At 36.9% G+C, this 15,347-nt stretch overlaps 1 protein-coding gene and 1 long non-coding RNA gene across 2 annotated transcripts in view; one reads left to right on the top strand and one right to left on the bottom strand.

Annotated features, from left to right (window-relative positions):
• The first annotated feature begins 804 nt into the window (after positions 1-804).
• Positions 805-15,347, top strand: part of LOC130250405 (uncharacterized) — an 84,136-nt gene continuing 69,593 nt past the window's right edge. Inside the window, exon 1 of the long non-coding RNA XR_008839971.1 lies at positions 805-4,350. This is a non-coding gene — a long non-coding RNA (uncharacterized LOC130250405). The remainder of the gene's footprint in view (positions 4,351-15,347) is intronic.
• Positions 4,347-15,347, bottom strand: part of COL28A1 (collagen type XXVIII alpha 1 chain) — a 56,380-nt gene continuing 45,379 nt past the window's right edge. The window contains exons 28-36 of the mRNA XM_056486034.1: positions 12,367-12,435; positions 10,358-10,438; positions 10,232-10,267; positions 10,023-10,059; positions 9,166-9,720; positions 7,798-7,985; positions 6,145-6,361; positions 5,536-5,712; positions 4,347-4,892 (exon numbers count right to left, since the gene is read on the bottom strand). Of these exons, the coding sequence (XP_056342009.1) occupies positions 5,543-5,712; positions 6,145-6,361; positions 7,798-7,985; positions 9,166-9,720; positions 10,023-10,059; positions 10,232-10,267; positions 10,358-10,438; positions 12,367-12,435 (1,353 nt within the window). The 3' untranslated portion in view covers positions 4,347-4,892; positions 5,536-5,542. The remainder of the gene's footprint in view (positions 4,893-5,535; positions 5,713-6,144; positions 6,362-7,797; positions 7,986-9,165; positions 9,721-10,022; positions 10,060-10,231; positions 10,268-10,357; positions 10,439-12,366; positions 12,436-15,347) is intronic.

Genomic DNA, 15,347 nt, shown 5'->3' with positions numbered 1-15,347 from the left:
TGGATGATTTTCTCCTCTTAAAAAGGAAAGAGCTTCAGCCAGCTTATGAACAGTAAACAGATCAGACACATCACTGAGAGTGTGAAAAAAATCTTAATAAAGCCTGACATATGACTGCTAAATTCTCAACAACTCTGCTCAAAGGGTGGTTTTCACTCAGACACATTCACTTGTATCCTCTAGAATGTCCAGCAAGTACTGTGACTTCTGATTGACTATACTGCATGGTTCATATGGAAAAAGAATGGAAGATTTCTACTTGGAAACATGATTGTTCCCTCATGCAGAACATGGTGCTGCCTCCAGCACTGCCCTCATCAGTATCTTTTCCAGTTATTACAGATCCTGTGTATTTTGGCAGCCTTTACCTCAAGTCACTTATGATCTGTTCAGTTATGTGGTGTGCTGACTAAAAACATCCAGTCATAGTTCTCTGAGAGACCTTGAAACAAAAATATTAATCTTCAAACCCAGATTTTATATGTGAATCTCATTATGTGTTAATTAATTTGAAAACACTGCCTCTCTGGTCAGCAGAAATATATCTTACCCATTAATTTACAATGTAGTTAAGACTGATAGAAACTATCCTTTGAGAAAACATGATGCACTAGGGAGTTGCCCTGAATGAAGTAAGAAGTAGTTGAAATTGCCAATTATGTCATGAATGCAATTCAGAAGAATTACTAACTATTTGCTTTCCATGGAAAAATCTGTTCCCAGCCTCCATCCCCACACCCATGCCTGTGTGCACCCCAGGGGCAGCAAGCAGCAACCAGGCCACAAAATCCCTGAAATCCTTCTCTGAATTCCTGCTCTCCAGTGCTGAGCATCTCTCTCCCCTGCTACTGAAGGCACATCCTGGGGACCTTTCTGATTTGTTGATCATTTATTTACTGGTCTGGCATGTTTTTTTTAAGTGTCCTGAAAGCTTTAAGGTGCTGAGACAGGAGCACCAGTCAAAACAATTCCAGCAGCATTTGGGATTAGCTGAGTTATTTTAAAGGTAATCCAAAACTCTTTGGGGGTTTTACTCACAAGTTGAGCTCATGCTTGCAGATTTATTCTTGTCAAAGCACTTATTGACCACTCTTTATACAAGAAATGGTTTCTTTGTGTCCCAGGGTTAACCATGCCAGATGTTGGTGATCCCTTTTGCCAAACCAATAAAATGCAAAAAATCTCCCTTCTCCCTCCCTGTCCATGTGTAGGGAAGTTACAGCTGCTAAAAGCAGGGATTGTGGGACAATGGGCTCTCCTTCATCTTAAAAATTGCTCTAAAATAGGTCTTACATACATTAGAATGCCAAAATAGAAAACCTTTATGGGTTATGTTTTAGAGCCTTGCCATTTGGCTGAATTTCTGCATATTCCTGGTTAGAAAAAAGAGTCACACTTAGTAGCATTTGGCTCAAAATTTGAGTTTCACTTATCCCTGAAGCTTAGAACTGATTTTGTCTCATGAAAACATATAATAACACACCTAGAAGTAAAGATCCCTATATTTAAGGCAGTCTCAAGCAAAAATTCTAGTAATTAAATAAAATTTATAATTCATATTTCGCTATCTACCATGTATGGTAGCTGAGATGTCTGCTAACGTTTCCCTGTGGAATTTCAAAACCTTGACCTGCTGCAGAGTGGCTTCAGCAGCACCTGGAAGAATTCTACAAATGGGAAGGTAAAAGGTCAGCCTAGGGAGACAAAAATGATTCTAAAGAATGATTGATAAGAAGCTGCAGGAGGAATAACAGTAATGCCTGAGATCTCAGTGCTGAACCTATGGTTTCTCATGTGTCAGCAAACAAATTGCTCTACTTGCCAGTAGAGCTGGGGTGTCCCAGGCCACACACCTGCCCATGAATGCTTTGGCCCTTACCCTGAGGAGTGGAGGAGGAGGAGGAGGAGTTACTTGTTTTGTTAATAAAAAAGAATAATCAGGTTACCTGTGAAAATGTGCTTGTGCTGTGATGCCCTTGAGAGTTTTGGGAAGGGTGTTCTGTATGTACAGATGACATCAAAAGCGTTCAGGAAGCAACCAAGGAAAAGAAGTGTGGGAATGTGGCACTAAATCTATACTGTCCATAAAATGTTTCTTTACAAATGTGGATATTGGTCTCAGCCATGCTATCAATAGCATAATTTTAAATTCATCCTTTTCTTCTTTCTTTTTCTTTTTTTCTTTCCATTTTTCCCTCCAAGGAATGTCTTTGATGGCAAATCTCAAATCAGGAAATATTTAATCAGTTAATCAGTTTTCCAAGGATATTCAAAACTGCAGTGCAGGAAATATTTCATATCTTCAGTCAATTTAAGGTAACAGAGGAAATGTTAAGATATAATAGAAACAGCAGCAGGATGGTCAATGCAGAGGTAGTGTTCAATGTCTGAATATCAATGTCTGAATGAATCCTAGGGACAGATAGTGAGTGAGCTGGGTTAAGGCAAAAGATGAATTCCATTTATAGTTGTGAACAAGAGACTGCTAGAGCTTCTCAAAGTGAAAAGCTGCTGCTGTTCTATGCTGAGGAAATGGAGCACTATTTTCCTGTTAATTTTCTGAGTCTTTATCTGAACTCTTAGAATAAAGGATGCCAGAAAAAGAATTTCTCTTATAATTATCAGTTCTATAGAAAGTCTCTTTTATTCACCACTCTTAGCTTTTATGGTTTCCAGCATTTGGCCTGGTCTAGCAGAAGATTTAAGGATTTAAGGATTAAACTATTTTTGCTCTTAAAATTTGTCTGTGACAAAAATAAAGGGTTTGTTTGCCAGTGAAAACTGTAATGCTCTCAGCAATGATCTTGTACGATTTTACACTAGATGGGAATAAAACTGGATGTTTGGCAAACAGGGCCCTCTCCTGGTTCATTGCCCCATGACACCCAGAGCTGGGTGAGGAGACATGGGAGTCAATGCTGCCACTCACTGCTGATGCAGATTTAAGGAAGAGTCCTTTCAGGAGGGATTTATGTGCTTTTCCATGGTTTACTAAATATCAGAGCATATATCCAGAGTTTGAGTCTGGAAATACACAGAAAGACCTAAGCAGAAAAGGATGCTCAGGATAATCTGATTTGAAGAGCATACAACATTGAAAACAACCTTATACCCCTCACTTCTCCCTCTTTGCTACAAAAGGTTTAGTCAACTCTACATGGAAGTGGAAAATAAAGCAGTGGTCTTTTGTATAACACTGGTTTAACTGCATTAAAATGCGTCCTTGTATGCATATTAAAGAGTAACTGCTTGTTTTACAACCTTGTTAACAAATGATGTCACTCTTTGTACTTACTAAAGCTCTTCAGCTTTACCAGAAAGGTTTTCACTAAGCATTACAGAAGATTTTGCAAACCCATAGCCTACAACTTCACATTCATTCCCAAACTCATTATCCTCAGTATTTCTTAGATGTATCTCTTTGGAGAGCAGGAGCTGAACACACAGCTAATCCCATCCCTGAAGCAACTGCCCAAGCACACAAGATTAGAACAGATTTGAAAGGTCTTGCAGATTCCTAGTCTCTCTTGCAATTCCAGTGGGCTTTGCTGCTATCTGTTTCCAGGTGCAGCTAAATGTAAAATGTTCCTGGTAGGATTAAGGGGATCTTCATAGTATGCATAGTACAAGCTAATACCTTTCAGTTTTACTGTTCCATGTCACACAGAAATTATTTATAATCATGTTATTATGAGTATATTATGCTCATTTTAGTTCTGAGTATAAGAACAGAATATTTTCTGGGGCTGGTCTCAGGGTTTTTTTTTCCATTTCTAACTTAAAACTTATTTTAAAAGGCCAGGTTTTTGGGAAAAAAATATTTAAAACTTTTAAACTCTACTTCAAGCACAGCATTCCACAGAATTAGATTTGCATCCTATTTGCTGCAAACAAGTTAATTTTGCAAACTACAACCTGTCATTTACTTACAAATTGTGCAATAAATAGTCTGAACATTTCAAGAGTTGTCCATACTGCCTGAGTAGATTCTCTTATTTTGTTTACAAAGAAATAATGATGCTTGACTCTTTATCAGGTACTACTTCCCATTTTAATCGTGTTTGTCATTGTCAGTTTTAACAATGAGCTCATATAGGGTTATGTCTAAAAGTAAAAGGATATAAGTAAACATTAATATGCATCTTTCAGTGCTTTTTCCTTTTTTAGTTTAGTAGCATATATTAGAGTATTAGAGTGAAATAACTCTTTTTTTTTTATTTTAACCCAGAGGCCCTGAGAAATTGAAACGTACCCATTAGCCTAAAGGACTTGAAAAACTCTGTTTTTAATGTAATTCTAAGTGAAAGTCCAACCTTTATAATTGAAACTATTATATTGATGTTAATGCAAGTGTGCTTTAACAATGGACAAAACCCCTCTCTAATTACCCATAACTGTGTTACTTACATTCCACAGAGAAACTCTAATCAATGGAAATCTTTATTTATGTCTCTAAATTCTGTATTAAGAGTGCTAATTTCAGGAACCCCTTAGTGTTGTTTAAAGCTAGAGCATATTTTATTCTTCCATGAGCCTAAGAGACTTCTGTCATTAAAAACTAAGTGTAAACACTTTTGACATTTTAATCCTAAAAATAGAATCTCATTATTCCCATGTGCAGTAGTATGAAGTTACTGTAAATTTGGAGGGAAAATATGTCTTCCTCTGAGTGTGTATGTGTGATTGCAAGTTATTGCAATGGTATATGGTATATGGTTGCAGTTAAGATACATTATACAGGGATCTGGTTAATGTGCAGACTATAGTGGGGAAAGAAATAAAGCACAGCAGTAATAATTCCAAGCTAACACATCATTTTGGATTCTTCTCAGCCAGTTCTTCCTCAGTACACAAGAACATCCAGCTTCAAAATTCCCCAACAGAAGTAATTTCTAGAATAAAATAAGAAATTGTTTCATTTTTCTCAGAAGTTTTGAAAAACATGCTCTGCAGTTTAATAAAATTTTCCTGTGCTGAAAGTTGAAGTAGAGTTTAAGGTAAGTTACTTGGGATGAGTTATATGGCTTTTGTAAAGGCAGTTATGCACTACTGACAAGTAACCTTTCTTAAGGCCATGCCTCACTCACCAAGCATATGGATCTAAGATAGTCAGTATTGTCTGCCTGGATTTCCAAAATGTAAGGTCCCTTCCCAAAGAAAATTATACTGATTTGAGAGGGACAGGCTTGTAAGTTGTGAAAAGAATAAAACAAGAAAAGGGGATAAATGGTCAGTGGAGAGATGTCACTGAAGGATGGCTGCCACAGTATGTCCTACCCTATAAGTGATCTAGGGAAGGGAGTAAATAGGGAGGTGCCAAATTGGAGCTGATGACAATGTTTTCTTCCTCTAAAGTAGTTAAGTACCAGTAGTAAAGAAGTAAAGAAAAAGAGTGACTGCAAGAAACTGCAGAACTTTGTGATTCTGACTGCATAGGCTACGAGTTGAAAAGGAAAACTGAATTTTAATTAAAGTAAAATAAAACATGAGCAGGTAAAGAGGTGATTGAGGGAGGACCTGAAGGAGACTACTTACTTATTCATCAATCAACACAGGTTTCTTGACACTCTTTTTCTGTTTCAAATCGATTGTTGTTACCATTACAACCTCCATACCAGAACTGGCCACAAGAATTGCCATTCTTGTCATAATACCACTTCACCACGTAGTCCCAACAATCCCCTGGTTTCATAGGTTCCAAGCACCTTGGATCTGAAAGAGCATCAGTAAAAGTTAGCTTGGATTCTGGGAATAAGTTATGCTATCTTAGAAGTGCTGCCTACAGTAAGAAAAGCACCCTTTTGTTTCCTTTTTTGTAGTGTCTGGCCAAATTCTACTTCCATTAATGACTTACCTGAACAGGCCTAAAACAATACAGGATCAGTTGGAAACAAGACTGCCTAAATCCTGATGCAAGAATCAAGCTGCTATTTAAATACCTAAGCATGCAGTTGGCACACAAGGTTGTCATCTGAGTCTGAAAATCTGGCTCTGATGGTGTGTGATGTCTGCAGACAGAGCACTCAGAAATACAAAACATAATAAAATATAATTATATTGGAAGAGGGAGTGGGTTTTACTCATCATTTATTTTTTTGGTACAGACTTGTTACCTGGTATGTGAGGACAGTATTTATTACTCACTTTTTTGGGTTGTTGCTACCTGTGTTTGCCACACAGCTGGCTGGTGATTTTCAGCAGCAGGTCCACCAAGGAAGGGATTGTCAGCTGGACTCAGGGGTCTGATTTCAGACACGTTATAAACTGGGGGAAGTATCGATTCTCTGTGAGCAGAGGTGGTCACAGTGTGGTCCTGAGCAGATGGCAGAGGCTCAGTGTACCTGGATGGCAACGGACTATCCTGCAAAAGGAGTCAAAATCTTAAAATTCTGTCTGGGCATAGATGCTATGACAAAAAAAAAAAAAAAAAATTATGCAGGAAACTTTTGTTAAGCAATGTGTAAAAAAATACTATTAAGAGCAGGTTGATAGCTCAGTATGGAGTCATAATTTTCTGACAATGAGAGCATAATGAAAAGGCAAAATAATGCCTTTGATTTAGCCACTAAGCTGAATTCATTCAATTTAAGCTAAATTCCAGTCACTACCTAGTCTGCAATACAAATAAAACAAAAAATGGGAGGAATTTTTGGGTAAATCACTGCTGCTTAACATCTAGTACACTCATTGGGCATGATCTGACATCTTCAATCTGTCCTATTTCTGGCTAACAGACAGTTGCTAATCACTAGAATTTCAGAATTCAATTCACAGCTACTAAAGGAGCTCTTATTCTTGGAAATTAACCTTGATTTTGAAAGTTAACTATTTAATTATGAATGATACTATATAAACAATACTACAAGGATTAATAGTAGATAATCCATTGGCTCCTCCACAGTAAGTCAGTAATATTTAATTCTCTCTAATCTGTATTCAGTTAATATTTGAATACCAGTATCATGGTCTGCTATATCCACTCCATGCAGCTAGAGGTTTGTACATCACTTATTTCAATCAGTTTATCCATCTGGTTACAAGGGCAAGCAAAGCTCATTTTGTAAAGCCCAAAATTTTTATCATCTACTATTTTAGGCAAAGCAATAAAAATGCCCTACAGTTGATAAATATCCTAATCCAATTCTCCAACAGTGGCTGAAAAAATTGGAGACCTAATAAGGGAGCTAAGGTAATATACACCAGAATATTATCTATTGCATTAAAGCTCTCCCTGTCCTGTGTGTCTGTGCAGCAGAACTGTTTTGGAGGGCACAACCTTAGTGCAGGTCAGGAGAAAATTAAAGCTGGAGAACAAAGAGTAACAAATATGGAGTCCTAGAAGTACAGCCCAATGTGGAAAGTGAAACAACACCAAAGGCTTAATAACTTGGAAATATGGCTGGGAACAACCTGGAAAGTGTGTGACCATGGCAAGAAGCATTGTACTAACAATGCTGGCACATAAATAAATGTCTTTTCCACTGTGCACCTTCCACAATAGAAATGTACGAGTTTTAACTCACTTCTAAGATGAATAAGACCTACAAAAAAGCATGAGGACTCTTAGCATTTATTGCAACCAAGAGGTGGTATTGCCCTATTTCTTTTGTAAACATTTGTTCTCAACAAATAAATTTAGTCTAATTTTAAAAGATTTTTTCAAACACTTTGGTCTAATCCAATGACACGTTATTTGCATTTAAAAGGCAAATGATGAAATAAAGATGGTAAAATATTTGAATTCAAATAAAGACACATATTTTTAAAATATTTGACAACTGTTACTTCTTTACTTACTGTATAACTAATTCCTTCTGTAGGAAGTATATCAATCTCTGAACTGGTCATTTTAGGTAACTGGCTATTAGCATCTTCCCTGGTAATTTCAGGTTCCAGACTTGGAGATGGAGATAAAATATTGTATTCTCTGGTGTACACTGCAGACTCATTCTCACAGATTTTTGTGATCAGTTTATTTTCAAGTGCTGAAAAGATTAATGAAATAATGACATTTTTAAAGGGTAATGAAAAGAAGTCACAGTGATTCAGAACAACTTTTAGAGCAGTATTAACACTAAATCTTTAATCACAGTGACTTGTGAAAGACCATCTTCTGTAGTTATGTCAAAATGCAAATGGTAAGTAATAAAGTAACACAGTCTCTGAATTATTTTATTTTAGTGCCGTGTTTTTCTTTTAAGAGGAAAGAGATAAAAATACCAAGTTCCTCTAGGAAGTAGAAGTCATAGCAGAGAAGAAAAAAAAAAACCAGTCAAAAAATGAGGGTGAAGGAAAGGAAGTGTTTTTATGTAAGAAAGAAAAGGAAAAACTGGGCAACAGTTTTCTACTTATTTGTAAAAACAAAAAATACCAGGGGCTAGGAATATTTTAATGTTGAATGCTGGAGTGTGAGTCAAAGCCTTAAATTTAATCCCAGCAGGAATCAGACCTTAGTTTGGATTCTTCTTAATGCCTTCAATCCAGACTTCATTCACAATCTCAGCATAGCGAAATAAATTTATAGGCTGGTCTACACTTAGTCTAGATCAATGTACCCCTTTTTTAATGGGTCATTACAGATTTCCTCTGGATTTTCTCCTGATTTCACCCATAGTCACAGATTTTTTTCAAGCCACATACATCAAAATATACTACATCTATCATATTCCATTCCCTCATTTGTTGGATTTTTTTCCCTGAAATCAGGGTGAAAGCATAGGTTTTCTTATGGCTTTCAAAACCAACCAAACAAACACCAAAAAAAGCAAGAGTGATTATAAGAGAGAGTGCAGGGATTCCAAGATTGAAAAGACCCAAAAAGAAAGAGAGAGTTCAAGAAGTTACATCAAAATGGAAGGAAATCTGCATCTCTCTAGGATAAAACAATGGCCAAGCACAGAAGGACTGAGAAGGAAGGCTGATGCAATGTCTCACAAAAGAGAAGTACCCCAAAGAAGGGCATAGAAAGCTGATGTTCATCGTGGTTTATTGTTTCTCCAAGAGGTAAAAATTTGGCAAAGGTTTCATTTGGCCAGATGATGAGAAACAAGAGAGAGCTTTACCCAAAAGAGAAATAAAAGCTGCCACTCAGCAGGCTGCCTTGCCTGGCCACACTCTTTTGTGTGCTTATTTCCAGTTTCCTCTTACTGAAATAGGTTATTTTACCTGAAAGTGTTATGAAGTCGTCTATCTGGTAAACATGCTCCTCATCAGGGTCTGTCGCGATGAGCTGCATTTCTTTCAGGAAATCATCGTAATGAGGATCCGTCCTTTGAACAATCCCAATGACAAACATCTCAATATCTGCAGCGTGGGCCTCTCTCACCACAGCATCCAGCCGCACTTTATCGCGACTGTCCGCCTGTCCGTCCGTTATTACAACAGCCACCTTCCGCACGGCCGGCCGCGCTGCCTGGAACAAGTGCATGGCTTCCTGCACAGCTGAAGCTGTGTACGTGCCTTCTCCTAGGTAGGGCATCTGGTCTACAGCTGATTTCAGGTACTCTCTGCCTGTGTACTGCTTCAGAGAAGACACCAGGTCCACTCTGTGGCTGAAGTTGATAATGCCAATGCGGGTTGGAGCGTGGTCGGCCGAAACCTTGTCAATGAATGTTTTCATAAAGGTTTTGATAATATTGAAGTTATCTGGTCCAACACTTTCTGAACTGTCAATGACAAATACTAGTTCCAGTGGTGTCACTCTACACTTGATACCACAACCTAGAAGAATAACCATTTCAGACATTTTATGAGAAACCACCTGCAAAAAATGAATTGAACTCATACATCAGATTTTCAGTCAGTTAAAACTCAGTTAATGAATTAATTTCTAGTTACTGGTACTGATCACAGAAACAGAGCTGGACTGAATTGTTTTAGGTATAGCTCTGGTAACATAGTGAGCATTGTTTTCATATCAGTGGTGTCCTGACACAAAAACATACAGAGCAAGAATCCACTCAGTAAATATAAATTCACTGTGTTTTATCAGAACTACTTTTTTTCCATACTGGAATGCTTACCACATATTTCATTGATAAGTCTGATAACGTCTTCTCTCTGCAAAAGAGTATTAATTTGTTGTGAGTTCTAGTGTTAAGAATGCTTATTTATTTACAAAAGTGCAAGCAGTAAAATATCTCATAAACAGTCTTGTGTAAGATCACATAACGTTTAAATATTTTCCCCAGATAAACTACTATTGCTTCAAATAATTTATTTACCTACTTACCGAAAGACCAGGTTCACCTTTTCTTCCTCCAACTCCCTGAAATCAGGTAGAGTGACATAATTAACAAAAGCTAAATTTTTCTAGTTTCTGCTGTATAAATTTAAGTAACATTAAAATGTGTTTTACCTTTGGCCCTGGAGGTCCTGGGTCTCCAATCTCTCCTTTGGCACCTTTGCTCCCTGGATCACCTTTATCTCCATAGTCTCCCTAATTTAAAACAACTGTTTTATGTACAGTCATAGCTCCAGTTTTGTTGATTGTCAGAGCTGAAAGTAAGGTTCACTGAGCTTTAAAGACAAATTTTCTGACTCTTTTGGCTTTTTTATTAATGGCTTCTCTTGTATGCATTATGAGGGGATTATCTGAAAGGAGGCTCTCAGAGATAGCAAAATGGGCAGTAAAAGTTTTTACTATGAATAATTACCTTAGTTCCAGAGGAGGAGTAAAGACATCTGTATGCAAATGTCAAGAATATATAATATTTTCTGTTCTTTGATTTTCTTAAACTCTAAAACCATGTTTATACTGGACCTATGCTAATTTAGACTTACAGAGAGATATAATTGCATCAGATGAGCCACTGTGCTGAAACCCACATCAGCTCTGTGTAAAAGCCAAATGAAAACCTGTGAGCTTTCAAAGGACAAACAAAGAGGTGTGCTTGGACTGTTAAATCAATTGGAAAAAAAACACAGTATTTCACATTTAGAAGAAATTTTGCACTTTTTCCTTCAACTGACTAGACTTTTTGACTTCTAAAAAGGGAGGTGGTTCAACATTTTGAGACAGTTTTCATATAATGCAGGTATGAAACATTGTAAATAGGATTCAGGTTCTAAATTAGACATTTTTTTCCAAGAAGAATATTGTGCAGGACAATTTTTTACTTTTCTGTGGAAATTAATAACTATCTTACATTTCACTTGAAATTTTAAAGCTTATGAATTTATCTAGATTTCACTCTATTTTGATTTTATTCCTCATTATTACCCAGCCAACAGAATCACACAGGTAACTTCTGTGTTAAAGCCTTCACTGTGGTGATTGTTATGAGTTTTAAAGAACCCTTTTGACTTTATCAGTCTGATTCTGATCTTATTCAAACTGGTGTAAATCTGAAAATTGTACATAGCTCCTCCACAGCATTAAGAAAATCAGTTTCAGCTAAGTAAGGTCTTGGAAGACAGCTCTTATTCTATTTCACAAAATCATAATATCCAGCAAAAGATATTACTTTCCATTACCTGTCCATGAATCTAACATTATCATAATTAATGCCAGCAATAATAATAATGGGAAAGCAAATATGATTTGCTGACTGTGGTGGTGTTGCTACTTTCTTATGCTTAAATATTATAAAACTTGATCTTTTTGGTACATATACGAAATTCCTGCTGAACTAAACAATTCTTTTTCAAGTCTGCTATAGTAACAGCAAACAGAAAAGTGAGTATTTGGAGAGATTTATATGGGATCACAAAGATTAGTTGATATACAAGATGAATATGACAAACAGTGAAAATACTGCAGTTATTATTGTAATATTATGGCATTTGGAATGTGAGTGAAAACAGAACTAGGAGGCAGAAGTTTGAATCTGTGTCAAAGACCTTGATATTTGCATAAAAGCTCACAAGCTGTTAGATGTGAATAGCTAAGTGTAGGAAATTCTCACAATTTTTATAACAACCAGGAAGTTATTCAGTTGGGAAAGATTCAAGCTTGGGCTTCAATCACTGTAGAAAAAAACCAAATCAAGTAAAGCAAAGCCCTTAAATGACATTAATCATAATGCAATTCCTTTTTTTTTGGTCAAAGCCTGGCAAATAAAAGGACATTTTGTAATACCTGAAAAATATAAAAAAAAATAAATGAATACATAGTTTTAGTAACTTAGAATTATTCTCCTGCTAACAGGGATGACTCATTCTAGATCCTACTTTGTTATCTGATATTTAATGACCATAAGGATTTTCACAGACTTCAAAACTGACCAAGAGTAGTAGGTACTTACCTTGCTACCTATATAAGGTAATGTCTTTGCCTTCTGTTTCTCTTCAAAGACCTGTCACACCAAATAACCAATAAAGGAAGAAAACCCCCTTCTTTTTCCCTACTGCAAACCTAGGATTTACCTTTTGTCCAGGAAGGCCAGTTCCTCTTGGTCCCTTTGGTCCAGGAAAACCTTTATTTCCTTTTTCTCCCTTAACAGAACATGAAACTTAAGTTTAACTGAAAATTAACGTAAAATCTGTGCTGTTAATATTCACTTTTACACTTTGCATTATAGAGAAAGCCAAATATTTGTACTATGGGATGAAGCATGCAGTTTTCAAGACTCAAGTAGTCTAAGGTTGGAGAAACAAGCAATTGGCTATGATTCAGAAGATACATGAGAATGTTATAAAGTATATAATGAAGAACTTATTCCTGATTAATTAAATGAAATTTTATTATTCCACTGAAAGAGATGAAAGACAAAAGTAACCTCTCAGAGGCTCAGATAGCTATTCATTCTGTCTATAGCAGTAAAATGAGGTCCAAACCAAAATTTCTCTAGAAATACACATTCATGACCTCTCTAGGGCAGACTTTTTTTTCTGATCTGAAGTAAATAAGAAGACATCTCTACTCTTCACTGTGTAGAAAGCAGAACACTTTCCTGCTGATACTTCAAAAGACAGTATCAGTCCATTTACAGAGCTCGAAATTTTTTATAAAGATTGCTACACATGCCCTGCTGCATGTGCTTAGACTTAAAAATCATGTCCATGCTAGCAGTGTGGGTACACAATGTTATAAAACACAGATGTTATATACACACAGAAAATTCTCCACGGCTTCTGGCTTCCAGGAACTTTCTTGCTTTATTTAATAAGTTAACACAAATATTCTCTTCCCTGTACCAAGGGCTCCTGGCTCCCATGAGCTGGGAATTCACCAGGAGTTAGGTAATGAGATGCAGCTCTTTGAAGACACAGTGTGTGACAAGTCATGTCCATGGATGGTTTTCCCGGTCCAAATTGCAGATCTGAGTGAGATCCTGCTGAGGTGACAGCTTCTGCTTGCACATGGGTGCACTGAGGTCTTGCCCCGTGCTAGGGAAAGGAATCCAAGGCACTCCACCATTAACATCTCCACTGGAGCACTGCTTTCACAGCCTTGCCCCATGAGTGCCTCTTGGTCCACTAGCCCCAGCTTGAGGAATTAAATGTTCTGCTTGCCACAAGGGCTACCTATCCCTGACCTGCTCACCAGTAGCCTCCTGCCTCTGTAAGCAGAACTTCCTCTCTCCCCAGTTTCTTATAGCAGCATATATATATATATATGCACATATATATATATATGTGAAATGTGGGCCAGTTTGTTTCAAGGCTTGCTGTTCAGCACTGGGATGGACTCTCCTTCCCCCTTGGATCATCACAAAGCTCCCTGGTTAACACTTTTGCAGGTCTGCAGAGCACATACATATGAACCAAAATCAGGACATGCTGTGTATTCCAGTGGCCCTTCACTAGTAATAAATGTCAGACCCAACAAAATGGTAGATTTATTGCTGCCATTTGTTACTGCCCATTTGACACTGTTAGGATGGTGTTCAGGCAATGAAAACTGAATGGGACCTACTGTTCTAAGTAAATCCATACCCATGCAGCTGACATTTCTCACAAGCACACATGTGAGTTTCATCCTTTAAAGCATCAACTGCAGAACCAAATCCTCCTTTCCCTACTTGTACAACATGTATCAATCAACATTAGAAGGGTTTATTGTAGATTCCAAACCAGTACATTTAGTAAAACCCAAGAAGTGTGCTGTATTGATTTAAAAATATTTATGGCTTTGACAGTTTAATTCATGTACATAATAAATTCAAACCTGACCACCAGTACTACGAGAATGAATTGAGTGCAGATCTGAGAACGTCTAGACTGTGGTTTTGAAAGGGAACCAAGCATTAAAAAAAATCTGTGAATATAGCTATCAACATAAAGTAAATTGAAAACCAAATCATTTTTGGCATTCCATTCTTACCATATGCAGACCAATATCTCTCTCTTTATATTAAAAAATACTTTGAGTGATACTGATAGCTCAAATGCAGGAGTAGAGTAACTTGAATCTGATGAAGAGTGGAAAAGAACAAAGTTTAATGTGTGAAGAGATAGAAGGACAAAATAGACAAAAGTCAACAAGCATTAGTGTGTGGAGGAAACTGGCACTATCAGAGCAAGACAGTTGAAGAAGTTGCTCAGAAATAAGCTGTTCCTAAGAATTATATAAAAATAATCATAATTTTAAAAAGTAGTTGTTAAAGGGAAGAAAATAGAAATGGCAAGACAGATCATACATGCACAACCCATGGAATTCTACAGAAACAGCAGCTGAATTTGACCCACTGTATCATTACAGTTTTGTTTTCAAACCCAAAGACATTTCATAATCAGGACACATTACTTTCCAACATAGCTAAATTCCACATCATTGCATTAGAAATATGCCTTTGTTTGACAGTCTGTCAGTGAACTGTGTTCCTCCACTGGAAAGCTTCCATAATGAAACTGAGTTCTGAACAACAGTAAAACATGCTTTAGGTATTTATTCATAGCAGTGCCAACATAACATTTAGACAAGCATCTGTGTATATCTAAAGATATATATAGAGAGAAAGAGAGAGGAGGGAGGACACAGAGAGAGAGAGAGAGAGAGAGAGAGAGAGAGAGAAAGAGAGAGAGAGAGAGAGAGAGAGAGAGAGATGAGGGAAGGGGGAGAGAGAGAGGTGTACATGTGCACACTGAAGATATTTTGGGTAACCCTTATCTTCTCAGTGTTATAGAAAAATATTGTATAATCTGCATATTTTTTAATGTATCATCAGATGCACTTGATTGCTGAAACATTTTTGTCCAGAATGGCAATTGTGCTTTTATAATTAACCTCACACACCTGTTGAATTGACAAAGATAAATCCCAAATATTAGATTCTGGAAAAACAGCAGAAATTGCTACCAAAGACAGACAGGAAAAAGCATTCCTAAACCATAAAGTGATATGGAGATGGCAAGAATTTTTCACAAGACTAGAGGAATGATTCAGCAAACAGGATGAAGAGAAA

This window comes from Oenanthe melanoleuca, chromosome 2, assembly GCF_029582105.1.
Source record: "Oenanthe melanoleuca isolate GR-GAL-2019-014 chromosome 2, OMel1.0, whole genome shotgun sequence".
Taxonomy (NCBI): domain Eukaryota; kingdom Metazoa; phylum Chordata; class Aves; order Passeriformes; family Muscicapidae; genus Oenanthe; species Oenanthe melanoleuca.
Note: the sequence above shows the minus strand (reverse complement) of the source record. Positions and strands in the feature narration are given on the sequence as shown.